We start from the raw sequence: 26,135 nt of genomic DNA, 5'->3' as shown, positions 1-26,135 counted from the left end.
AAGAATTCAGAAGGAAGTGAAGCGATAATTCGATTTGGCATCGGTGGGTGACTTGCCTGACACTCATCGTTCATCTTCACCTGGGGTTGCTACCTTCACTGGCCACGCTCTGAAAATTCAGCATGAACCTCACCAAGTTCTACATCGAGTCTCAGTTGCTCCAAACTTTAGAGGTGTTTGAGACTGTGATATGAGATAAGCAACAAATGGAATAGACGATGGAAAACAAGATTAGTTAAATACAAAATGAAGGGATTTCAAAGTGATGGCAAATATAATGGGTGAAAAACTGTCATGCAAAAGAAAGAAAAATATGAGAAAAATGACACGAAGAAAAAATGTTACATGAGCACAAGAGATCTGTACAAAATATGATAAAACGCACATGAAATGGGTGTGAAACCTCCCACGAGGAGATGAGCTCTCCCCATGGTCGAGGAGGCTGCGATGGTTTGCTAGTTCGGCGCTCTAGCTCTTAGGGTTTTGGTTGAAGGGTTCAATATATATACACATATTTTTACTTCATTTGGGTGTATTGAATTTACATAATAATTTATTGAATTTTATTAGCCCATGTTATGCTTGTTTACTGTTTAGGCCCAATATGACCTAACTCTAATGGGCTAGGCCATACCGTCTAAAAGGTCAGATCATGTCTTAAAATTTAGCCTATGACAGACCACATACTAGGTTTGGGTCATAAAATTAGCATAAATGTCAGGCTTAGACCGCGCAAAGTATGATCTAACTCGTTTCCACCCATAACCGGAAAGAAAATAGTGAAAGAGGCGTTATTTAGCTATATTTATAATTTCGCCCTTTTTTCATCTCTCTTGAGGAATTGGCACATGTTTGTTTCATGGTGGGGGCATTCTTGTCAAGACAATAAACTTAGGTCTTTTTCACCCTTATGAGACATGAATTTTCGTTTATTGCCTTGGAGTGACAAACTTAAAAAAACAAACAAGCTCTTATTGTTTAAGTGATAAAAAATATTATTTAAGAAATTTTTATTCATTATTTTTTGGCAGATCAATAGTACATGTTATGAAAATAAAAAATAACAATATTACTATCATCAATAATAATTTTTAATATTAAAAGGGTCAAAAACCGTATATGGTTCTTATTCAAGGGCATTAAAGTCATTTCATAAGTATAAACTTAACTTTTCTCTAATTTTCTTTACCTTTCTATCATACTAAAACAACCTTAAAATAATATTACTTTCTTTCTTATTTCACTACAAGAAAACTCAGTTTTAGGCCTCTAACATTCAAAATTAGCATCATCCACAACACGAACGCCAATTTTCGCTCATTAGCGGAAAAACACCCACTTAACTACCTTATGTCAATTAACATAAGGTAGGACATTTAGCTTCAGCTTAGACGAACACTAAAATCATCAGCAAATGTAGTGTCTGGCCGCTGGCAATTAGCGGCGATTTGTGGTCGATGCTACATTTACCAACAAACCTTACATTTGCCCGTGCTACAATCATGCTTTCTGAAACATAAAACTTCAACCTCTGTCCAATTGTAACTTACACTTAAGAAAAATGGTTTGGAGTCACCAGCATAGCATTAGCATCCCACATAGACTTAAGTGAGAAATGAACAAGAAAAAAATGTAATTAGTTAAAAGAATGATGAGTAAAAGCAAAATTAATTGAAGATTACAACTTTGAGACGCTATAGCTATGGCTATGATGATGAAAAGCTAACAATTACACACTTTTTCAATGGCAGCAGGTGAATGAATAGTTGTAGGAAGTTGGAACACAACCAATATCTACACTTGAAGACTGAAGTGCCTGGAGTCAAAATCAAATTATGTGAAGAAGCTCATGCGAGTGGTTCATGAGTGTCAAAATTGATTACGAGGAAAGATAAATTGATCCAAACATGCAAGAACTCAAAGCTAATTATAACCTTCATAAGCCTTCCATCATCATCATGAAGAAGAGGGTGGAAGCTTGATAGCTTTGAAAGCTGGATGAAGCAACCCAAACTCATCTGTAACATCAGTAGGATTACTAGTGTCATTCCTCACTCTTTTCACCCTGCGACTAGCAAGTGACTTGTGAGTGAACCCATACATCTGCAAAATCTGGTTGTCCCCAAAATTGTAAGCACGGTCCATCTGTTTCAAGCACCTCTCAACAGGGTAATCCCCAAACTTACCACATGGCTTGCAACCCACAAAGTGAGTAACCAAAGGCCACCTATGATCCCCAAAACCAGGGTGAAAATTCTCAATCATCTCCTCATAACGATCCACCAAAATCCCCCAATAACCATGCAAGTAATAACCATTCTCAAGGTAAACCTTATCACCCCATTTCCCTCTCTCAGTAGCCAACAAATAAACCATAGCAGATTGATCATCAGCTTCAAAAACAGGCCTGTTTTTCAGCTCCCTAGTGAGCAGTTTCCCACCCTCATCCCTGATTTTCCCTTTAGGCCCCATTGGTGCCCAAGCATCAAGAATGTCCAAAGACCACTGACAATTCCTCAACAGAAAACTCCCAGTGTTCAAACCAATCCAATTCTTCTCATCATACACCATCTCATTCCAACCATGCATCACAAAGTTGTGATTCCTATACCTTTCCCAAGGCACCTCAAATGCCATGTCAGTGAACATAGCATCACTGTCCATCCACCATAGAAACTCAACATCAGGGTGAGACAGCAAAAGCTTCCGAATCAGAGGAAGCTTGGCCCAAAACCCTGCCATTTCAGCATCCAACAGAGCCATGTTGTAGAAAATCTCAATCCCATGAACCCTGCAATAGTCTATCTTGTTCTTAATCGACTTCACAAGGTAATGATCACCCACCGGATTCTCACATGGTTTGGGCGACGACCCAGTTACCAGAAGGACCCGAGGCTTGTTCGGTCCGGTGAAGCTCCGGTGACCCGGATTGTTCCGGAGCCACTCACGCCGCTGCTCGTCCCAGTTTGAAATCTTTGGGCCGAGGGTGTAGGCTGCGTTTGTGTCACGCTTTTCGTCGTCGCCGGAGTCTTCGTCGACGAGGATTTTCGAGAGGTCGAAGGTGGCGTGGTGGTTGTTATTGTCGCCGCCGTCGGGTTGAGTTTTTTCTTCTAGTACGCGACGGGTGCGGGCGGCGGAGAGGTGGTTGCGGAACTCGTTGAGGTCTTGCTCCGGCGTGCCGATGGTGCCGCGGAGGACGAGGACGGTGGGGAAGAGGCAGAGGAAGGTGAGGGTGTTGCGGCGGCACCACCTTTGAATTTGACGGAATCGCCGAGTTCCCAGCATTGTCTGAGTTGACTCGGTTCCGGCGACACCAACTCGATTACGAACTCAGATGTTTCACTTTTAAAATCTGTTGACTATATACAATAAAATGTTGTGACTTTAATATAATGTCTAGTCATATGATTTTAAAATGATACTACGATCATGGGACAAAAACTTTATTTTCAAATGGGTGAGAGAAAGGCAATACAGCTAACAATGGCATGAGCCTTGGGGGGTATGGTTACCATGTTCTATGGAATATGCTCATTCATCAGCATCATCCCACGACCTAATGAGTAATGATTTTCAAGAAATGAATAGTTATATGAGTCAAGTGCCATGGCCAGCTGAGGGCAAAACCTGATTTTCTCAATATGAAATATGAATTAGGAAGTAACTCGAAGCGTTCTATATTGGTTCAGCATCACTTGGATTCCTATGTACAACATACGACACAATGAATTCTTCGTTTGTCTGGGTCAAACCTTGTTTATAAAGATGAAGGGATGGTGGATCTAGGCTCTACCACTAGTTCAATCCTTCCTCATACGTAATGCTTGGTTCTAGTGCAACAGACATTTGACCTTGGGAGATTCGAGTAGGGAAAATACAGGAAGATGTGGTTTGAATTCCCCCCTAAAGTGGCTCTTAAGGGGAAGTCGACCCACATGTGTTCTTAAGTCGATGATCGACATTGAAGAGATATTGGTCAATAGGTCTAAATCAGATTACGAGGTTGGAGTTTGTTTTAATAAAAACAATTTTAGCTTAATATTTTATATTTCAACCATTTCAATCACTAATTTTACGAAATACTTATAATTCAATCAAACAACTTAAAATTCAATTACAAACAATTTTTTTAATTGTAAGCTACATGAGTTATCGCCTAATTTACTAGATACTTTGCCAATTTTTTACTACTTTTAATTTTAATGTTTTATTTTGGAGTATTTTTTTTTACTCCCGAAATGTTAGTTGTTAGTAAATTAGTACAAATTATCTCTTTTCAAGGTTCGAACTGTGACCCTTCACCTACAATCACCCTGCTCAACCAGAGCTACCCACCCACCCGAGTATCCACTGCTGATAATCGTGACTAATTTTTCATTGCAGATGTTCGCACTAAGTGACAAATGATTGGCCACGAAATACACTACATTCTCATGTGTAACAATCGAACACCCAACCTCATGGTTAAAAGATAAAATGAGTCATCACTGCTAAATGCATCGTGATTTTTGTAATTGCTAAATACTCAACACCAAAGGTTAATAGCAAAACATGCAACAATGAAAATTACACATTTTTCTATTCCTTAAAAAAACATACCCGCATTGCTAATCCATGAAGTTAATAACACTACAAAACTGTACAATCAATCAAAGAAACAAGAGCTTGAAGCTAACAGCAGTAAGATACGCAGCCCACAACAGACACGGTTTAGCCAGATCTTTAGCAAAAGGGTTCACCCTTCTAAACCTCAAGTAACACAGATACAGAGTCCCAAAATTCACAACGCAAGAAACCGCCGCAACCCAAAACGCACCCATAACAAGCACAAGCGGGTGCCACACAATGCTCAAACACACATGCGCCACATACAGAGACAATGCATCTGATTCCTCCCCTTGGAACCCGCCATCAGCCCACACGAGCCAAGCCGCGAGCCCCATGAAGAACGATGAGCCCAATGTGGCTAAGTGGATGAACCATAATGGCGCGAACCAGACCGGCTTGGTTAGCCGGTTGTACTTGCGGCCTGAGCCGAAGAGGATGATTATGGTTAATGTGAGGGTGAGTGGGACCAAGATTCCTATTGCTAGGGAACGTAGTGCTCGTTTGGCTTTAGTTTTCTTCTTTGCTTCATGCAGGCCTTGGGAAGCCATGGTTTTTGGAAATGGAATTTGGAAGAGATGAGTCAAAATTATGAGTTATTGTATTGCGAGAGATTAAATCGGTGAACGGGTGTTTTGGAGTGATGTTAGGGGAGTGTTAAATTAAGATTTTGGTGTTGATTAGATTAGATACATACATACATGGCTATGATTCAAAATACCAGCCATTGTATTTATGTTTGATTGTCCACTCAAGTGCTCTGTTTCTATTTCAAGTCAACGGGTTTTAAGGGAAGGAAAAATTTGCTTAAACGAGTTAAATCATTGGAGTGATTTTTTATTTTAACTTGAAGGGTATTGATGGCATGTTTTTTTTAATAAGGAGAATAAGGAGTGTTCTCAAATCGAAAACATCTACATCTTACATCTTGATGAGATTAGCTTTTAGTTGGAAAATTATGTGTATTTCAAAAGTCTAACATTGCATATGTGATGAGTCTCTTAAAGACATATATCAAACTTAACTTGGAGGTTGTAAAGAGTTGGCCCTCTTGCACTTGAGATTGGACATTGGTTTCCTAACATAGTGCAAACCAAAGGATTCTCCCCTTGCACGCAAGTCACATGGCCCTTACACGTTTTTTTCTCAAAGTTATTTCCTTCTTTTTGCAGCTTACCCTAAAACCCTGGTTTTCACATGTGCACCGTCCACCATGAATAAATCACTTTAGTTTGTTGTGCAGCGCGTTCAAGAATTGAAGTCTTGCCGCCCAAACACTTATTTATGCTACCCATCATTTGACTTCCTTGCTTCCGGTGTAATATTCTTATATAAATTCCAAGCCAATCTCGCATAAACTCGTCCATAAAAAATCATCTCGATAAGAATTTGGAGATGAGGATGAAGATCACTTTGCCTGTCCCGTGGAGTTCCTGCCCCCTATATATAAATTAAAATACAATAACACACTTACAAATATTGAATTACTTACGATAAAGACTTCACTTTTTGAAATGAGTTGAATGTGTAAGATAATATTTTGAGTATTGAACTTCAGAAATTTTTAATGAGTTGAATATTGTACTTTACGTTTCAAATTAGTTTCGCATCATTGAAGATTTCCATGTTTTTAATTTTATCGAAACACAAATATTAAACAAACTCAAATATTTTGAAAAAAAAAACTATAATACATTGAAGCTTAATTTTTGGTCCAAAAATAAATTGAAGTTTTTATTTTCAATTGGGCTTTGAAAGCCTGACCCAAAACCACACTAGGGTTTTTAGGATTTACAATCGTCTCTTCCCATCACTCTCTTCCACAAGCCCTATTCTTCGTTCCTCACCTCTTCTGGTACGCACACTCTCTCCATCTCCATCGAAACTTCATCAATTTTTGATTTCTCTGCTTTACATTTTTGTTTGTTTGATTGTAAACTAAACATTTTTTTTCTTTCTGATCCAGCTTTATAGATATCTTCGCGAAACGAGATTTACAGCGCAGGAAAAGATGCAGAACGAAGAGGGTCAGATCACCGAGCTTTACATTCCCAGGAAATGGTAAACACTCTTGCTTTTTTCTGTTTTTCATGTTGGAGAATCAGGGTTTAGTTTTTTTTGTTAGGTTTTGGAATTTGAACTGATTTATGGGAGTTTTTTTTTGCAGCTCTGCCACAAACAGATTGATAACTGCAAAGGACCATGCTTCGGTTCAGATCAACATTGGTCATTTGGATGAGAGCGGCGTCTACAATGGCCAGTTCTCCACCTACGCCCTTTGCGGTTACATCCGTGCACAGGTCTCGTTTCATTAGCTTCCATTTGTTGTATCGTGTTTCGGAGTTTCATTATTATTGTTCGGAGAAATGAAAGATATGATTGATGATGTTAGAGAAATAGGAAGAGAAATTAAGTGTTTGTTTGGTTTGGGTTAGAGCTTACGTAAGTAAGAATTTGACTCGTTGAGTTTAATGTGGATTTGGGAAACATGATTTTGATACGTTGAGTTCAACGGGAGTCCAACACAGGCACTAAGTGGAAATGAGACGGAAGAGAAATAGAAACTGGAGTGTGAATGAATCAAAACCTTTGTTGTTATTATAACTTGATTTGTCTATTACCCGTGTTCGTATAGAATATGCCCTTTTTATGTGTTCTTTAAGTTGTCTGATTTTCCTGATTGTGAAATATGCCTTTTAAGTTAAACTCCACATCAGTAGAGTAAATTTAAATCCAATGCTGTGTTTGTCTTGACTAACTGATAGCGGCTCGAATGGAGTTTTGGGCATTTTTGGATGAGCATGTGTTTTAATTTTTGTATTGAAGTGAAGATATCTGATATGATTTAATTAGGAACTAGATTGTGGGGTTTTTTTTTGTTACATAGGAAAATAGATTGTGGGGTTTGTGGCAGTTAGTTTGTGTTTTATATTTATATTTATTTATGTCAGGAAAATGTGTTTTGTAACATTTTTGGTTCCCTTTCTCCCTGGAATGTGCTGATATGAAATGTTCTTTTAAGTTTAGGCACCTTGATGAATTATTTTTAAGAATTGCATCTCCAGTGTTGTGATTATATGTTCTTGTTTTCCATTTTCAGGGGGATGCTGACAGTGCAATAGATCGCCTGTGGCAGAAAAAGAAGGCTGAGATTAAGCAACACTAGATGCGAAAGATAGTTTGTTACATTTTCTAGTTCGATTCTTGTCAGAGATATATTTGAGTATGATGTTCTACTTATTGCAATACTCAGTTTTAAATCTCCTTTGGTACCTTCAGCTATAATAGTGCATTGAAAAACATTTGGTTGTTTCTAATTTGAAGCGTTTGAGAGGCTTGTTTAGCTACATAACCTTGTGTTTTGTAGCTGAGTTAGTGCTGCTGCTGCAGAATTTTACTCTGTCTAGGCTAGCAATCCATTTCTGAGGAGATTTCTGTTAATTTCTACATATTCAAGTTTTTTGAATTAAATCATCACCTCATGACTCGCTTGTATGAAATAAATATGATCGCATTTTAAAATTATTTTCAACTCGAATTAATCCTTCAGGAATTTAGATGCAGGATTGCAATTTTGAATTGAACGAATAACATCTTGGTGATATCTAAAATAGTTGGATTTTAATTATTGGACATACAATCTTATATTGTCATGCATATTTTTCCATTGGGTTTGCATCTGTGGCTATCGTTTATACGATAATAGGGTTATTTGTTCAGTGGGGAATCCCAAATATATCATTTTTTTGCTGTATTATCTATTCCAACATTGTCACTTAAGAAGTTGTCTAACACAATTTTTGTTCTCGAATCCATGCTTTTCAAGTTAAAAAGTGTCAATAATAATTTGATTTTGGAATGAGATTTGGTGCAAATGTTGGTCTTAATTTCATCAGCCTCTTGCGAATGCGTTGCAAGATTGCTTACAATAGATCCATCTCTGCCCTTGAGTTTTAACTAAAATCATTGATCTTGATTGTTGAACCCCTAAGGCATTGAATTGACCAGTTTCATTTCAAAGCTTTCATGACCCATTTCGAAGCCAAGTTTCATGACCCAAGCCTAAGCTAACTAGGAAGTGATTTGCATTTGAGTTAGATTTTACGCAATATAACCAAAATCAAATATAAATATTCTTTTCCCCTTAATCTCTCTTGCAACAAAATTTTTCCTCCAATCAGACTTAACACAAGTATTCTTAACATAAGATCTAAAGCACCAAAATTGAATATAAATATTCTTTTCCCCTTAATCTCTCTTGCAACAAATTTTTTCCTCCAATCAGACTTAGAACACAAGTATTTTTAACATTGATAAGATCTAAAGCATTAATTATATCATGAGAATATTTCTATATCAAAATACATATAGTCAGCTAAGAAATTAATATTTTGGGGGGCCGTGACCCCTACTAGACCCTCTCTGATACACATCTTGTTGATATATGTTTCTGATGTAGGTATGTATCTTGTTAACTAATTGCAGAAAATAATAAATTGTTGGATTTTTATTAGAGAAAAGTTAATTAAATAACGTGATTTTAGTTAGATTTCATGAAAAATTAGTTCTAGTTGTTTCCTTATTGGTTTATTAAGTTATTATTCTTTGAAGATAATGAAAATTCAGTTGCAAATTATTGTTAATCATTAACATCATGAAATTTTATTCAATTGATGTCTTAATAGAAAAATAAAAATCAATAAAAATATGTGTAGTGACAATAATCATTACCATTTTTTTCATATGATATGTGATCTGATATGAAAAAAAAGAGAAAAAAGATGAATACAAATTTTGTTACTATTATCCTGCACACGAATTGAGTCTATTAAAATACATAAAAAAAAATGGCTAAAAAACACTTTTGGCCCCTGATGTTTCAAGTTTGTGCAAATTCTGCCCCTATTCTATTTTTGTCGATGTTTCTACCCCTCATGTTTTCAAACAGTGCACCATCTACCCCTCATGTTTTCAAACAGTGCACTGTCTACCCCTCACGGAGGGGTAGACGGTGCACTGTTGGAAAACATGAGGTGTAGAAACATCGACAAAAATAGATAGGGGCAGAATTTGCACAAACTTGAAACATCAGGGGCCAAAAATGCTTTTTAGCCAAAAAAAATAGTCAAGAAAAGCTATTTCAAATGAAATATACATAATTTGTGAATAGATATTTTATGGCTAAAAAACATTTTTGGCCCATGAAGTTTTAAGTTTGTGCAAATTATGCCCCTACTCTATTTTTGTCGACGTTTCTACCCCTCATGTTTTCAAACAGTGCATCGTCTACCCCTCCGTCAGTCAGACTTTCTCAGGGGACGTCCCTGAGTGGATTGGAGAGATGAAGATGAGTATATGAAGTTAATGATGATCAAGGAAATGATATAAATTAAATTTACTTGATGTATATATCAATTATGTATGTAACTGAACTAGTTAAATGCATGTTTTGCTACTTACAGGTCTTGAGTTTGAATCTCTCTTGCCAATTTTTTCCAATTTCACTTGTAATTTCCACGTGACAGGTATAAAAAATATATAAAAAAAGCCACATCAGCTCATTCTGTTAGTTTTTTAACGTCTGACTGATGGAGGGATAGACGGTGCACTGTTTGAAAACATGAGGGTAGAAACATCGACAAAAATAGAGTAGGGACAGAATTTGCACAAGCTTGAAACATCAGGGGTCAAAAGTGCTTTTTAGCCATATTTTATTAAATAGATTTTCTAATGAGAATGTTCAGAAACTCAACCCCAATGAATTCATAAACAATATTAGATCTTTGATTTTTGAGAACTAAATACCATAAATTCTACCAAGGACAAGGAATGAACTACAAACTCACAAATCTGAAATTTTTGAGAGATCGACACTCAAGTGCTGAATTTAATTTTCCTTTAAAAAGAAGACCTAAGATGATGGTTATCAAATTCATAGAGAAAAACACAATTCCCTCTAATAAACTCTGGTGGACCATTAAGGTTTGTAGTGGAGGTAACTTGAACCCTGCACAATCCACAAACAAGGCACGGACAACTCAAATTATTCACCTCTATCCATCTGGAGCCACTTATGTCCAACTTGAAGATGTGAATATAGTCTATCTTGTTAATCAATTATTTATCCTCACAGTCCTACCAAGGACAAGGATAGATTGCACCACAAATGTCCGTTTGAGATTGCTGAGGGAGAGAAATGAAATGTTTGAGTTGTTTTTTCCTCTATAAAGAAGACTCCATAATAGTTGGAAGAAAGTGTGAAAAATACATAATTGCCTCTGATAAACTCTGGCGGACCGTTAAGGTTTGCCGTAGAGATAACTTGAGTCACTTGAGAATCCATAAATAAGGCACGACCATTCAAATTATCTACCTCTATCCATCTGGGGCCACTCATATCTAACTTAAAAATGAGAATATCATTAATATACCCAATTAACTTACTTGTAACAGAAAGTAACAACTCTTCCCCACATGTAGAGTAGTCTCTTACCAGCCTCCAATGTTTCTGACTTTCCCAGTTCGTTTCGGGTAACTGCACAACCAATCTTTCAGTTGTAATAGCATTGAGATCCTTGAGATTGAAAATAGTTACAGAATCTTCTTTCACAGCATATAATTTCCATCCCAGAAACATGATATCCACAAACCGAGACTCATTTGTTTCAATGCGAGTCCATGACTTGTCATTGACCTTACAAAAACATAGTGGCGGCTGGATATAATCACCACGGTGGTGAATACATTTCAGAACCACCACCAAGAAGTTTTGAGAATCCGGTGCAGAAGAGATCGCAACTATATCCCTCGTAAAGGCGTTGTACCGCGGGCTACATGGTAATAGCGGGAGCTTATACTCTTCACCAGACACCGGATTGAAAATCCAAAACAAAGTATGATATATGTTGTTATCTTTTATTGCTCTACATTGTCTGAACATCAACCATCCCTCTTTTGACTGAACGCAATCAAAGTAACGTTCCCATGCACGAGATGGGGTGAGTTGAAGCTGCTTGTTGTTCCCTGTGATGTCCAATAGGGTGGCAGGGACTTTGTTGTCAGAAGAAGATTTACCTGGAATCAACAAGAGGGATGGGAATTGAGGAAGAGATGGACATTTGTTCTTGATTGCATTGACAACAATGCTTCGCCACGACCGACACACTCCTCGACACTTAAGGTAGTCCCTCACGACTAACCTCCGTAGAACTAGTTCCAACAACTCTGGTTGCAGATCTGACCAACCCCTTCTCTGTGTTGCCGCCATGCTTCACTATGGCTGCTGTAGACCTAGCCTCTAAGGTATGAAAACACAGCTGTAAACATATCTTTAATAACAAATTTCACATCTATATATATCTATATCTGATAATTAAGGATTGATTTCAAATCCCTTTATCATGATTAGTTTTGTTTTTTGAAATGCTTTATCATGATTAGTAGATCATGCATTTTTTTAAAATCACCATTCAAATAGATTATATCGAATGTTTCATATATATAATAGTTGGTTGACATTATATGTTTTTTAATGTAGGTATTTATATTGTTAATTAGTTGCAGAAAATAATAAATTGTTGATTTTTTATTGAAAAAACAGCTAATTAAATTTCAATGATAATTATAACGTGTTTTTAGTTAGATTTCATGAAAAAATAGTTATTAAATTGTTTCCTGATTAGCTTATTATTCTTTGAAGATAATGAAAATTCAGTTGCAAATTATTGTTTTTTTTAACATAATGAAATTCAATTGGTGTCTAAATAAAAAAAAAAGAATCAATAAAGATATGTGTAATCGTTTTTCTCATATGAAATATATATATATATATATATATATATATATATATATATATATATTTTTGGTCTCATATGATATGAGAAAATTATAGAGGGAAAAAAATATGAATATGAATCTTGTTACTATTATCGTGCACACGAATCGAGACTCAATAAAAATACATCAAAAGAATAGTTAAGAAAAATTAATTCAAATCAAATATACATAATTTGATTTGTGAATAGATTTTTCTTAAATAGATTTTCTAATGGGAGTGTTCAGAAATTCATAACTACAATGAAGTCATAAATAATATTAGATTTTGATTTCTGAGAATCAAATACCACATAATTCTACCAAGGATAGAGAGTGAACCACAAACACTTTGGCCTGCGAATTTTGAGAGATCAACACCCAAGTGCCGAATTTTCTTTTCCTTTAAAAAGAAGACCCTCAGATGATGGTTATCGTACCCATAAAGTGAGAAAAAAATCACAATTGCCTTTGATAAACTCTGGTGGACCATTAAGGTTTGTAGTGGAGATAACTTGAACCCCTGCACAATCCACAAATAAGGCACGACCATTCAAACTATCTACCTCTATCCATCTGGAGTCACTCATGTCCAACTTAAAAATGTGAACATCTTCTATCTCGCTAAATTCGCTAGAAAAATGAACCAACAACACTTCCCCACATGTAGAGTCTCTTACCAACCAACATATTGTTCGTGCTCTTTTCGAATGTTGTTACCTCATATCTTTCATGACCATAGATATGTCTTCTCGAATTTTCCTTCATCCATGGCACAATCATTGGGGCTTTAACCACATTGATAACCTTCTTCTGGAAGGGACCATCACACTACAGATTAAATGAAGCTTTCTCCTCCCACGGAACAACCATTCGAATAGTTTAACATGTATCCCCTTCAATGTGAGTATCCACTTCGATGGCTCTCACACTTTGGTTCTCTCTTTCGTGATTTAGGGTTCTTCATGAGGGGGGTAATTGATTTCTCAATTTCAATTTGATCCCTTTTCTCTCTTTTCTACTTCATGTGCAATTCACGTTCTAATGTATTATTTGAAAAATAGAAATGATATGTAAAATAATTATCTATTTGGATTTTTTTTGTCTGGTAAATTAATTATGTCTAAGTCACCCATGCCACTTTCGTCACAATTTGGACGGAACATAGACGTGAAGGTCAAAAGTGCTGATGCAAAAAACATGTGGAATACAAGGGCATGTTTGATTACTGTTTTTAAAAACAGTTTTCTGTTTTATAAAATTAAAAAACAAAAAATCCTATTTGGTTAAGTTGTTTTTAAAAAATTAATTTAAAAACTGTTTCCTATTTTATTGTTTTTAAAGCAAAAAACTCAGAACAGAAAAAAGTTGTTTTTGTTCTCTATTTTTTAATTTTTGTTTTAGATTTGAGAAAACACGGAGAACATGTTGTTTTATGTTCTCTCATTAATGGCAGTAATGGTCATTATTGGAAATTAGAAAATAGGGGTTTTCGTTCTCGGTTAGCAAGCTCGTTCTCTCGCTCTCACTATGAGTGGCCGCCAGCCCTCTTCCTCTCCTTCTCAGGTAAATTGCTCCTCCTCTTCATCTATTTCTCTTGCCATAAGGATTTTCACCTCATCTTCTCTTATTTCACGTGATCTCAATGATTCAGTGAAGTAAGTTGTGGTTCTTCTTCTGGGTTCCTCTTCTGTGCCTTTTGGGTGTTTGGTTCTTCTATTTCGTTTTTCCTCTCTCTCTGTTTGTGTGGTTCTGCAATTGCTCCTTCAACAAAATCAAATGTGTTATGCTCTTCTTCTTCTTTTTTAATCATTAATTCTGGAGGCTTTGAGTTGCTGCTGTGATCGTTTTTCACTGAGTTGGTCTCCTGGCTGTGCTATTTTCCTTCCTGCAAGCGCTGGTAATTTTTCTTTGCTAAATTGAGATTGAAGGTTGTAGGGTGTTGGTCTTTTTGCTGGGATTGTGACTGGTTTATCTTTGATACTGTTACATAGTGTTTTTTTTTCCTTTGGCTTGTGCCGCTGTAGGGTAACCAGATTGCTACCTGGTTCATGTTTTCTTGCTTTCTCTTATACTTGTACATGGGTTTATAGCATCCCAATTGATACTATTTTATATATATATAATTTGGCCTTTCCAAAAAAAACCATTTGTACATGTATATTACTTAATTTTCTCACTTTCTTTGCAATTGCTTCCCCTGTTGTTTTGTTTTGTGCTTCAAGGGCGTCGAACACTCAAACCTATTCCTCTGTTTGTTTCTTTGTTGGGCATCAAAAGCAAAGAATGGTGATGCTAGTTGTGATAAGTTACTGGAAGCAAAAGCTGCACTTTCTCGTTTTTTTATCCACTTTCTCTGTTCTATATGTACTTGTGTTTCTATGTGTTTGTATAGCAGCTACATTCTGCGCTCTTTTGGTCTCTTTTGTGTCTGGTTGGCTTCTTGAGGATCAATTGGTAGGTGGGTTATCTTTGTTTTTTTTTTAATTTCTTTCACTTTTTTGCATTAAGCTTGTGTAGGAGTTTTTGTGTTCTGTGTTTCCTATGTCAGTTCTGGGTCTTTCTCTTTCGTGTTTCCTATTAGAATTCCAAGTCAAAGTTTTTTTTTTTTTTTTTTATTGAAACCCAGGTGAAATATTTATGCCTGGGATCTGATACAAATTAGTGTGATTTGATATTAAGTTCCTTTAAGTGTTGGTTTTAGTTAATTAGATTCTTAGTTAGGTGACAATCAATGGTTTAAGACTTTAAATCTTGTATAATTGTCATTTTCAGTGTCAATATATGAATAAAGCTTGAGTGTGTGTGTGAGAGAGAAATAAATTGGAAGTAGTCTTCTAGATTCTGACCTCTCTCTATGAATTTACATTTTGGCTTATTCATGATGATCAATTAATGTCCTTTCTTCTGTTGTGCCAGAATATACAAGTATAGATGTTTAGCATTCAGCTTCTGTGCAATTTCATAGTCTGGTTAGCCTCTTCTGTAAAGACTATGTTGATACCATATATCTCCTTTTATTGTAGACTTCTTGTTATGTTTGCTTGTGAGGATATCTTGTTGTCCAGCTTTTGTTTGAACTAAGAAAGAAGGAGTTTTGGCAAAGAACCTATTCTTAAATTGTGTAACCTATTCCATCATAATCTGGTTTATGGTCGAGCTCAATGGCGTAGTGTGATCCACTGATCCATATAGCCGACCTCACTTAGTGGGATAGGCTTTGGTTGTTGTTGCTGTTGTTGTTTGAACTAGTCTAGACTTTCCAACAAGAGAATTTTATGCCATTATATGCAAATGCAAATATTGAAAGAGGTGATCTATGAGGTTGAATATGTATTGCCAGCAATGTTGGAATTGGAGTTTATATTAGTGTCGAACTTCAATTTTACAATATCTTTTCCAATATTTTACATAAATCAACACTGATTCTGTGAAATTTTCATTCCAATGTCTATAAACTATAGTCTATCATGTTTGATTCTTGTTATGTATTCCAATGGTTGAAGATTTCACTTCATGTTGGTTATCACTCATACTATTTAACCGCTATTTGTTTTTTCTTCTAGGAGTGAGGAAACAAGGGGAGTGCTGATAGATTTTTCAAAATTAAGCAGAGGTAAGCATGATGAGTCCGGAAGGAGAACTTAAAGTAAGTTTTGGCTATCAATGCAATAGCGATAGAGGTATCCCTTGCAAGGTTGCTACTGGCTATGAAATCCTTCCGGAAATCCAGAGAACAAGCAGTTTCTCTTGCTTGTCTGGTGCTGCCTTAAGTGCAAATTGTACACTAGCCAACACAAACATCTGCAATGGTGTGATAGGAGAAGAAATCCTTCCAAGTTTGGACTCTCCAAAATCCTTTCGCCGGGTACCCTCTTCCCCGAGTCTTGCAAAGTTGGACATACTATCATCTTCTCTCCACAGTAGTTTTTCAAACCTGAGTTGCAGCCCCTCTACTCCAAGTGAAATGCTTGAATGTGACCCTTGCACATTAAAATCCATGAGTTCTCCTTCCAGAAGTGAAGGTTTTCTTAATGGTACTGAAGTACAAGTAGCGGGAGGAGCTGCTGGTGAAGATAGAGTTCAAGCAGTTTGTTCTGAAGAAAATGGATGGCTCTTCTGTGCAATTTATGATGGCTTTAATGGGAGAGATGCAGCAGACTTTCTGGCTTGTACTCTTTATGACACTATCATATCTTATTTTAACATGTTATGTTGGGATCTTGAACCAGATTCCATCAAAGCTACTGATAATATGGGTTTGGCTGGATCCTTTCATTGTAATCTGGATAATAGTCACACTCTTCATGAGCACCAATCTCTATCAAGATTTAAGGGAAGCACCAATTCTAGTCCACCTGCCAAATCAGAAGCACCATTTTCAAATGCAGTTCTTAAAAGCCTGCAACATGCTCTTGCTCAGGTTGAGAATGATTTCTTGTGCATGGTTGAGCAGGAAATGGAGGAGCGTCCAGATTTAGTTTGTGTTGGATCTTGTGTTCTACTTGTTCTTCTTCATCGGAATTATTTGTATACACTTAATCTTGGCGACAGCAGAGCAGTGTTGGCTACGCGCGGTACAGATGGAAGAATGAATGGGAATGAGAGATTGAAAGCTATCCAGCTTACGAATAGTCATACAGTTGACGATGAAGCTGAGAGAGCTCAACTTCTTGCCAATCATCCTGATGATCCAAAGACTATTGTAGCGGGGAAAGTAAAAGGAAAACTAAAGGTCACTCGCGCTTTCGGGGTTGGCTACTTGAAAAAGGTTGGTACTCGTCTTTATATTAAAGACAATAAGTTTCCAAAAGATTTTGGATAGTGCTATTTTGAAGAAGCTAAGGTAAATATATTACAAACTCATACTCACACCCAAGCTTCTAACGGTGAGTATTAACATGTTTGAATCAGCTTTTTTTTTCCATAATCAATTCTGAAACTCAGAAGCTTCTCCGCAGAATTGATTATGGCTTTAAAATTTCCAATTGTAGAAGAATTTCCAAACATGTACTATTTTGAAAAGTGTTGTGCATTTTCTGAGTTTTCTGGTTTATAAAACTATGTATTGCAAAAAGTATATTTGTCCTACTTAACAAATAAACATGATTTTTTCCTCATGCAGAAAAATCTGAATGATGCATTGATGGGAATCCTTCGAGTTAGTAATCTTAAAAGCCCGCCATATGTTTCAACCGATCCATCAGTGAATGTGCACAAAATCTCAAATTCTGATCAGTTTGTTATAGTTGGGAGTGATGGTTTATTCGACTTCTTCAGCAATGATGAAGCAGTTAAGCTTGTAGAGTCTTATATCTTAAGCAATCCTTACGGTGATCCAGCAAAATTTCTTATTGAGCAGCTAGTAGTGAGAGCAGCTGATTCTGCAGGTCAATTTTCAATATCTCATGCTAAATTTAGTTTTGTTTGCATGGATAAAAATTTCTGTTGTTTTACTATTTGATACCTAACTACCTAAGTGATTCTCTTGCAGGTTTCAGCATGGAAGAGTTGATGAATATTCCAGCTGGGAGGAGGAGGAAGTATCATGATGATGTGACCGTAATGGTAGTCATGCTTGGGATGAATCAACGGACTTCAAAGGCATCAATTTGCATCTAAAGACAAGCCAAAGAAAATTTGCATCTCAAGCTTTTCAATGGACACCTTGGTTAAGTAGTGTCTCAGAGAAAGTTATGATACTCAACCTTGTACATAACATTTTTGAACTTTGATTATGAGTTCCTTTGGTATTTGAACTGAGTCTAATAATTGTATGAGTCATGATTCATAAACACCAAAACAGTATATACACTCTCATACACCATATTTTGATCTCTTTTTTCTGATCACGTCGCAATATATATCACACTCATTACTCATTCCTTTGGATGTATACAAATGTGTATACAAATGTTTGGTGTACGCCAAACATTTTCCTAATTGTTACTGCTCAAAGATGTCCAATCATAATTCACCATTTTGATATATCATAATTGAACTAATTTTGCAAATGAGCATATGTTCTGATATATCCTCTCTTACAAACTTATCATTGCAAAACTACCTAGCACCATTAAAAAAAGACTAATAAATTATCAAAAAAAAAAAAGACTAATAAATAACACTGCAACATTCTCTTCACAGTCTAATTCCTTTTGGATACCCATTAACACTAGTGTTAACTGAAATTAGCATTCACTTCGAGATAAAAAGTCAGCAGAACTCAACTGGTAGATTGAGTTGAGATGAAAGTGTTTTTACGTTAACTCAACTGGTATTCAACTCACAATATGTCTCACATAATGGAACATCCATTAGCATTTTCATCACTGAATATCTCAAAGGAAACCAAGGGTGGTGATTGAAATTGACAAGCACCATCTTGATCTATGCCTGCAGAAATGTAGGGTGAAGGGGGAACATAGTAAGAACCACCAAATCTTCCCATGGGATAAAATCTGTTGTGAGATGCAACATAATAAACCATTGGAGGAGGATAATGTGCTTCTGGGTATGAGAATGATTGCTGACGTGTAGGGTCCAGATTCACCTGGCCCACAACCTGCCCAGGATTCTGGAACTGGAATCCACTGTGCTCATGTGCATTCCTGGATGGTGCACCTGCACTCAACCCATTGCCACCACTCTGAGTTCTCTTTTTCTTCTTCTTACCAGAACCCCCTCCGCCACCACCCTCCGGCGGATCCTGGTTGAAGACCGGAGGCTTTTCCGGCGAGCCACCGCCGGTTTTTGAGCTGCTGCTCTTGCTTTCTTTGCCACACTTTGCAGCACTTTCAGTTCCCTTGTTTTCTAAGCCTTTTGGTTCTTTTGTTCCGCTCTTATTCTCCTTTTTCTCTTTGCTGGAGCTTTTTCCCTTCCCCTCGAGATTCTCCGGCCAAATCTCAGCGTGTTTTCCAGCTCTGACCAGCTTCCTGAGAAGAGTCTCAACACCAACACTTCCAGTGACAGTTACTTTCTGCTGCTGTAGGTCGATTGTTGCGGTGAAAACACCTGAAACGTGTAACATTCTCTTCTGTGTTACAGCGCAAACAAAACAACACTGTTTGCTGGCTGAGAATTTGTGAAGAAAATGGAATGTACTCAATGTAGAGAATGGATCACAGTGTAACATAGCCATGCATGATAGAAAAAAGGAAGAATAATCTATAAAAACAGAGTCAAAACAGAGTTAGGGGGGAAAAAGAGCTTTAGAGAGTAGTACCATCAATGTTCTTCAGAACTTTCTTTACTTTCCTCCTGCAACCTTCACAGTGGATGGAAACTTTCAAGTACCAAGTCTGAGAAGAACAGAGGAATGAGTTTTAGTGGAGTGAAAGAACAAAGATATGTTTATGCATGTTATGATTCTTGAGTTGAACTTGGAGGAATCAATTATGGTAAATTTTTCACTACCTGATACTTCAAAGGCTCTGGAGCAGCTTCAGCAGTTTTCGCATCCATTAGAGAGAGGCAAGTGGAAGATGCTTGTGAGTTGTGAGAACTTGAATTGAGGGATTGGGAAGTTGAGAGAAGATAAAGGAGTGAGTGTGACAAAAAGAAGGGAAAATGCCAAGAATGTACTTGGGGTGTATTCACTCTACAGGGGACCAAAGTACTCAGGTAAGGATGGAATTGGCCATCAAAGTATAACGTGAACGTGACAATGACAGAAGGACACAATGCTGCTGCATTATTTTGCCCTTGAGCATGATTCTACCTTCATTCTTGTAATTTTGATTTTCGCTGTGTTTTGATACTCGTTAGCACAAATGCAAACATTTATTAACACTCACTTCGAGATAATAAATAAACAAAATTGTATTGAAATGAAAGTCGGTTTACAATGCATCCAAAGTCCAAACACACATTTAATTATAGCCTCTGTTGTTATGCAAAATAGTTTAAATTTGTAAAACAAAAGTAGGATACTAGGGGAAATAGTTATTCATACTTTATTTTACGAGTAATGATATATAGACATATAAACTTTACATGACGCTCATATGACATATACGTTAACAACAATTTGTAACCTCTAGAAATATCTTCGACAATTAAAAGTCGTCACTAATGTATATGTCCGCTACCCTTTTTGATATAATGTATTATGATCATTTCTATTCTCTATTGCTTTATAATCCCTCTTCTTGTTTTCTTGTCTCTTATTGATGTACTTGGCTTTTGTTTCATTTGCAAGTATTAGTTATTTAGTTTATTGTTCTAGGGAGCTATTTGTTTTGTTATTCTAGATAAGATTCTTTATTGCAATTTTGTTAACTAAATTAATCGACACTTCTACCATATTTTTCATGGATAATAGTACCTTTGTCTAAGATCTTAGAGTTCATTGTACATAGGATTTTCTTGTGTATATGAGCTATTCTTAGCTAGCTTTGAATTAGGAAATTTATCTTTCCAATTTGCCTTGAAAGAGAAGAAGAAAAAAGTTAACTTGATGCTAGAAAGTTCTTGTCATGAGGAAAAATTCCCTGCACAATGGCAACAAAATATCAGGGTTTGACTATTTGAGACTTTGAGTTTGACCATCCCCCATTCCCTCCTCATTTTCTTCTGTCTTTATAAAGTAGAAATATAAAGTAGAAATATAGAGGGAGGGAAAACGATATATAATAAGTAATGGTGCTTACTAGGGTAGGCAACTTTAAAATTGGTCAACCGGTGGATCATCATCATATGTCGTTGGATCTGAGAATCTTGGAATATTTTTTTATTGGATGGTTAGGATTTGATGGATAATAAAAGGACAATAGAGTAAATAAACCTCTCTCCCTCTTATGCTGTTGCAAGAATGGAACCTTTTCGATTCGATGCTATGTTCTTCTTACATTGCCACGAAGTTGAAGACTTGGAGCGACAATCAGATGAAGAAGCTGAAGCTAATGCTTGAGAGAATGGGTTTTGCACTCGTGGATTGTCAGCAGAAGTTCTAGTACATGAACATTGAGGTGAAACACAAGATGAAACACGGTGATTTCAAGAAGTTCTTGACGAATGAGTATGGATTGACTGAGTTAGAATTTGTATTTTTATATATTTTTATTTTGTAATTTACTACTATGACCCTTGGTCCATCGGTGGACCAATTTTAAAGTTGTCTACCCTAGTGGGCACCATAAGTAATATAAAAGGTTAAGAGAGAGATATACATTACATGTACTCTAGTACAAAGTAGTGTATGCAATGCAGTTTTTAAACCTTCCCAAAGTTAAAATAATTACATTCTATATAGATATTTTTTTCAAGAGAACTTCATGATGTTATTTAACTCTGACTGTCACTTGGTGACTTAAACAGCATTTGTGAATAAAGAAATGTCATGTTTATATAAAAAACACTTTTTTTTGTCACAAAACTATTTTGTACATTTTGATATGTCAAGTTAGTCTCTCTTTTCTCCTTTTTTTCTAGGAGGCATAAGTGAAGCAATAAATAATAATGCACAGTTGGACAAGGTAAAAGAGCCAAAACTGCGGGTAAAGAGGTAGTGAAGAATAAATGCCCTGCATAAAATTAAGCAAAACTAAAAGGGCCTCTAGATTGCTTCTTGTTTGAACCAAAATCAGTCCACTTCACCCAATTTACTGCCATGAAAAGAAAGTACTAGTCTGTTGTGAAGTAATCCTTGAGAGAGGTGAGAGCAGCAAAATTTATGGTAGAAAAAGTCCAATCTGAACATTGATCTGTTCTAGCCAGTACTAGATCACCAAAATTTAACATAACCCCTTGAACCTTGGTCAAAGAGTCCTTCCATCTCTAGAGTCTGCATGCCCACTTCCATCGAGGAAAATCAGCATGTCATGTATTTTCACCTGAGAATGACATCCAATCCCAGCTTTCAAGTAATGTGCATTTGCACACCATTCAGGTAAGAGTTGACACTCTCCAGCAGATGTTATTGAGGGCTAATTTGAAAACAAAAACTGATGAATATGTAATTAGAACATGTTTAGAACAAGTTTTAATATTTAAGTTATCTGAAATAATAGGCACTTAACTTGGAACTCTTGACTTCATGGTAGGAATGTTAATATGGTAGAAGTTATATAGCATGTATGGGTTTCAAGTTTGCAAGTGTTAGAATAGATTCTTCAATGTCAGAATCCTTTCACACAAATCTTTAACTTATGCCGTAAACATAATTTATTAATTGAAAGATTTCAAAAAAAATTACCCAACAAAGATCATTTTTCTCATAAAGATTAGCTGGTCAGGTAGTACAATGGCTGCACATATTTCACTGTAGTGAAAATTAAAGAATGGACAAGGACGAGACAACAGATCACAACACCATTTCCCCTCCAAAACCGCACTTTTCCAAGGCATGGCAAGATGGTACTATAATGAATGAATGATAATGCAGTTGGTAAACTGAATAAATCAGCCATAAGATTCTAGACTTTCCATCAAGAGCTGGCCTGCACCCTAAAATATTCCAAAAAAAATTTGACTTCTTTTAAAATGAAGTTACTTAGTTTGCTCGATTCATATCAAATTAATTAGATTTATTTGAATTTATTTAAAAAGTTGTTTTACCTCAAAATTTGAAGATTAGTTGCTCTTACAAAATGAACTGCTAGGAGCCTAGAAGTGTTTTCCAGGTATGTTAAGTAGCATGTGGACTTAAACCTTACACTAACGTCGCAAGTCATGGTTGGTTGAACATTTAAATCCAAAGTAAATGTTTCTTTAAATTTGTTATGTTTTGGTAACAATTACGACCTTGTCAATGTCAGCATTTTTAGTTGGGGATAATCTCGTATTTAGCCAAAAAAGAGTGACGAATGTGTGATGTTATACAGAATCCAACACTTGCATTGGATTAAATTCACGAAACATGAGTTGAAAATTCAGAAGATTAAGTGAATGCATGACAGACCAAAGACTTTTAGTTAAGGATTAACACTTTGAATTAATTTCAGATATGAAATTCATAATCGTAATCCATGTGCCAAAACTAATACTTCACTGATTTTTTTTAGAAAGAAGTTGCATTTAATTATAATGAATAATCAAATGTGCCGCCTTAACAAGGTATAGGGTTCCCCAAACAAATCATCAGCAAGTAGAGAGAACAATTTTTTATTTATTTCGGATTAGTTCAACTAGTCCTAGAAGTACCACAATTTGAAAATAAAGTTTGAACAGAAAGGAAGAGCAACATCAAAATTTACCATTGATTGATTTGAGTCATGTATTACCTGACCTTACTAATTAAACAATACATAGGTAGAACTACTAATACAGACACACAGAAAGACATTCAGCTTCTCCGAAGGTTATACACTGCTGGTAGTAGCAAATACTCCAAACTTAGGCCTGTTTAATTTTCAGCTACTTTGGAATTATCCTCTTCGGGTAACACCTGCTGCTCTTTCTGGTCAATTTCTTCAATCTTAGCCTCCTGGGACTCAGCTTTCTTGACATCTGTTGAGACATCCTGAAGCTGCATTGCATTCATTGATGTTAAGTGTATTTAATAATTTGAGTACAACACACATTGGGAATAAACTTTCAAATATAATCACAGGAATTGTGAAGGAAAACAATCAATCTTCATAAAAACTTACACCCAAGTTTCTTAAGCTAGCAGTAACATCCTCTTGCTGCTGCTGTAGAGTGGTCCTCAGATCTTGAAATTCCTAGTTTCGAGTATTTAAACAAATGTTACACAAATTTAATTTGAAAGAGAACACTTGAGGAAAAAATCCAAAACCAGACTTACTGTTCTAAGTTGCTCCACTTCAACATTAAGAGTTTTCTTTAGTTCTGACAGCTCCTGCATGAACAAAACAAAACAAAACACATAAAGAATTGATAAACAAATTTACTACAGGCATATGTAATGAAGCTTAATTAACATCCAAACCAGTCATAAAAGAAGAGTTCAGCTACTATAATAACCATAAAAAGAAACAATAAGGAGAAAATCATATATTAAGTCTTATGAGTTAGACTACATCATGAATGACATGAACCCTATCTGAAATAAGCACAAAAAAAAGCCATCAATTAGCATAATAAAATACATTACAGGTTTCTTGTCAGTTGTTCAACTCTGCATGTTAAAAGCCAATACCTGGGTTTCCGTCCAACAAGCTATACTTAAAGAAGGGTACAACAATAACAACCAAACTACCAAAGTCTTCCCACTAGGCCGGGTGAATCAGCCTACACCGCCATAATGTTCAGTCATACATAAGTTTATAAATAGATTGTTTACTCCTAAATCCATCTTAATGATTTGATCTAAGGTTTTCCTAGGTCTCTCTCTAACCCTAACTATTGGATTATCTAGCCCCTAATCAATAAGATAAAGACAATATAATGTACACAGAACCACAATTTTCCTCAGTTTGAAACAGCCAATAAAGAAAGATTTCCCGATGCAATTGGTAGCAAATAATCACTTGCTTCACAAAACCATATTAACACAATTTCCTTGTGTGAATATATATTGTAATCCTAAGTCTATGTTTCCTGCTTAAGTATTACTTCTCTATTGTGTTTATTAAGGTGGTTAAGGAGGATATGACGAGATATATGATGTACTGACCTATACGATACACGACCAGATGTGATGTGAATATGGAAATGAACCAATTCATACAACTTACAGAAGCCAATACATGAGTCAGCACAGGGCAGAGCCAGCATAAACAAATGAACACACATACATCAATACATGCAATGATGCAAAGAAAGAAAAGGCGCTACCTAATATTTGCCAATAAAAGCACAATCATACAAAAGTGAGTCAGAACATCACAGGCTATTATATGTTGCTTGATAAGACATAGCAAATGGAACAGCTAACAACTTAAAAACATCACAAAAAGGGAATATGAAACAAGTTACTAGCTACCTTCAATGCAATCTAACTTATTTGCCTCAAATGCAACTAAAAAAAATGTTCAATCCGCACATTTTATCTTTCCCAACATCCAAGTAGGCAAATAGTTATACAAAGCAGCACACGAGTAATCTTCAGAAAAAATTCAAAAGCAAAATACAGTGTTTTGCATAGTGAAATTGATCATGAATTAATCACTTACATCCCGATACACCTTGACCTGTGTATCTAGCTTTGATCTCCAACCTTGCAAATCCTGAAAGTAGATCCAAACAAAATTAGCAAGCACTAGTAAGAACCAGGTAAAACTAGTGCGAATTGATAAAGTGTCACCTGTTTCAAACCCTGAATTCTTCCGAGAAGCTCCGATCTAGATTCATTGAGTTCGGCGATTTTGGAGGAAATGGGAGTGATGTTCTCCTTCTGAAAAACAAAAAGGAAGAGTCGGTTACTGTTAATAGTGAAGAAAACATGGCAAATCGAAGAAAAAAGTGATGAAATGGAGAGAAGAAGAAGACTGACAGTGGATAGAGGAAGAGATGGCGCAGATGAATCAGGGTCAGCCATCGATGATCGAATCGGGTCGGGTTTCTTCTAGGGTTTGAGATACAGACTACAGAGTTTGAATTGGGTGTGTCTTTTCGATGTTGTTGGTGAATGATGAGTGTGATTGGTTGCTGCAGTTGGTGGAAAACACCAACGTTGGTGAGTGAATCAACAGCACAACAGACAAAACCTCAAATTTCAAAACTTGCCATAAGCATATGCGAAGAGGCGGGATATGCAACCATTTCCCTATTTTCTTCCCTGTTTTATTCTACTTGCATCATTTTTTATTTAAATA

At 36.2% G+C, this 26,135-nt stretch overlaps 7 protein-coding genes across 11 annotated transcripts; 2 read left to right on the top strand and 5 right to left on the bottom strand.

The window, feature by feature from the left end:
• Positions 1-1,271: 1,271 nt before the first annotated feature.
• Positions 1,272-3,542, bottom strand: LOC130723607 (xyloglucan 6-xylosyltransferase 2-like). Its single transcript, XM_057574713.1, has one exon. The coding sequence runs from the start codon at positions 3,283-3,285 to the stop codon at positions 1,957-1,959; it is 1,329 nt and encodes a 442-aa protein (XP_057430696.1). The 5' UTR covers positions 3,286-3,542; the 3' UTR covers positions 1,272-1,956.
• A 912-nt stretch (positions 3,543-4,454) lies between these two features.
• Positions 4,455-5,212, bottom strand: LOC130724512 (translocator protein homolog). Its single transcript, XM_057575753.1, has one exon. It carries the CDS (start codon positions 5,154-5,156, stop codon positions 4,650-4,652), a length of 507 nt encoding a protein of 168 aa, XP_057431736.1. The 5' UTR covers positions 5,157-5,212; the 3' UTR covers positions 4,455-4,649.
• A 1,129-nt stretch (positions 5,213-6,341) lies between these two features.
• Positions 6,342-7,922, top strand: LOC130726712 (40S ribosomal protein S21-2-like). Its single transcript, XM_057578009.1, has 4 exons — positions 6,342-6,460; positions 6,572-6,666; positions 6,773-6,905; positions 7,706-7,922. The coding sequence occupies exons 2-4, from the start codon at positions 6,617-6,619 to the stop codon at positions 7,769-7,771; spliced, it is 249 nt and encodes an 82-aa protein (XP_057433992.1). The 5' UTR covers positions 6,342-6,460; positions 6,572-6,616; the 3' UTR covers positions 7,772-7,922.
• Positions 7,923-10,582: 2,660 nt separating this feature from the next.
• LOC130725610 (uncharacterized) lies at positions 10,583-11,872 on the bottom strand. Its single transcript, XM_057576824.1, has 2 exons — positions 11,099-11,872; positions 10,583-10,612 (listed from the first exon to the last, which is right to left on the bottom strand). The coding sequence occupies exons 1-2, from the start codon at positions 11,870-11,872 to the stop codon at positions 10,583-10,585; spliced, it is 804 nt and encodes a 267-aa protein (XP_057432807.1).
• Positions 11,873-13,851: 1,979 nt separating this feature from the next.
• LOC130723374 (probable protein phosphatase 2C 40) lies at positions 13,852-18,299 on the top strand. Of its 5 annotated transcripts, none has more exons than XM_057574387.1 (5): positions 13,893-13,983; positions 14,072-14,317; positions 15,984-17,188; positions 17,543-17,807; positions 17,912-18,299. In XM_057574387.1, exons 3-5 carry the CDS (start codon positions 16,040-16,042, stop codon positions 18,037-18,039), a joined length of 1,542 nt encoding a protein of 513 aa, XP_057430370.1. In that variant the 5' UTR covers positions 13,893-13,983; positions 14,072-14,317; positions 15,984-16,039; the 3' UTR covers positions 18,040-18,299. The 5 variants fall into 5 exon arrangements, with proteins under 5 accessions (XP_057430368.1, XP_057430370.1, XP_057430373.1 ...); XM_057574390.1 differs by lacking the exon at positions 14,072-14,317 and adding an exon at positions 15,337-15,389 and having other exon boundaries at positions 13,908-13,983; XM_057574385.1 differs by lacking the exon at positions 14,072-14,317 and having other exon boundaries at positions 13,852-13,983.
• A 416-nt stretch (positions 18,300-18,715) lies between these two features.
• LOC130725609 (heavy metal-associated isoprenylated plant protein 36-like) lies at positions 18,716-19,881 on the bottom strand. The gene is made up of 3 exons (XM_057576823.1): positions 19,834-19,881; positions 19,643-19,718; positions 18,716-19,431 (listed from the first exon to the last, which is right to left on the bottom strand). Exons 1-3 carry the CDS (start codon positions 19,879-19,881, stop codon positions 18,716-18,718), a joined length of 840 nt encoding a protein of 279 aa, XP_057432806.1.
• Positions 19,882-23,504: 3,623 nt separating this feature from the next.
• Positions 23,505-26,095, bottom strand: LOC130726407 (uncharacterized). Its single transcript, XM_057577665.1, has 6 exons — positions 25,814-26,095; positions 25,625-25,714; positions 25,494-25,547; positions 24,164-24,217; positions 24,009-24,080; positions 23,505-23,884 (listed from the first exon to the last, which is right to left on the bottom strand). Exons 1-6 carry the CDS (start codon positions 25,856-25,858, stop codon positions 23,762-23,764), a joined length of 438 nt encoding a protein of 145 aa, XP_057433648.1. The 5' UTR covers positions 25,859-26,095; the 3' UTR covers positions 23,505-23,761.
• Between the last annotated feature and the right edge of the window lie 40 nt (positions 26,096-26,135).

The sequence above is a fragment of the Lotus japonicus genome, chromosome 6 (assembly GCF_012489685.1).
Source record: "Lotus japonicus ecotype B-129 chromosome 6, LjGifu_v1.2".
In the NCBI taxonomy this organism is placed as follows: domain Eukaryota; kingdom Viridiplantae; phylum Streptophyta; class Magnoliopsida; order Fabales; family Fabaceae; genus Lotus; species Lotus japonicus.
The sequence above is the reverse complement of the archived record's forward strand: the minus strand, read 5'-3'. Positions and strand labels throughout refer to the sequence as shown.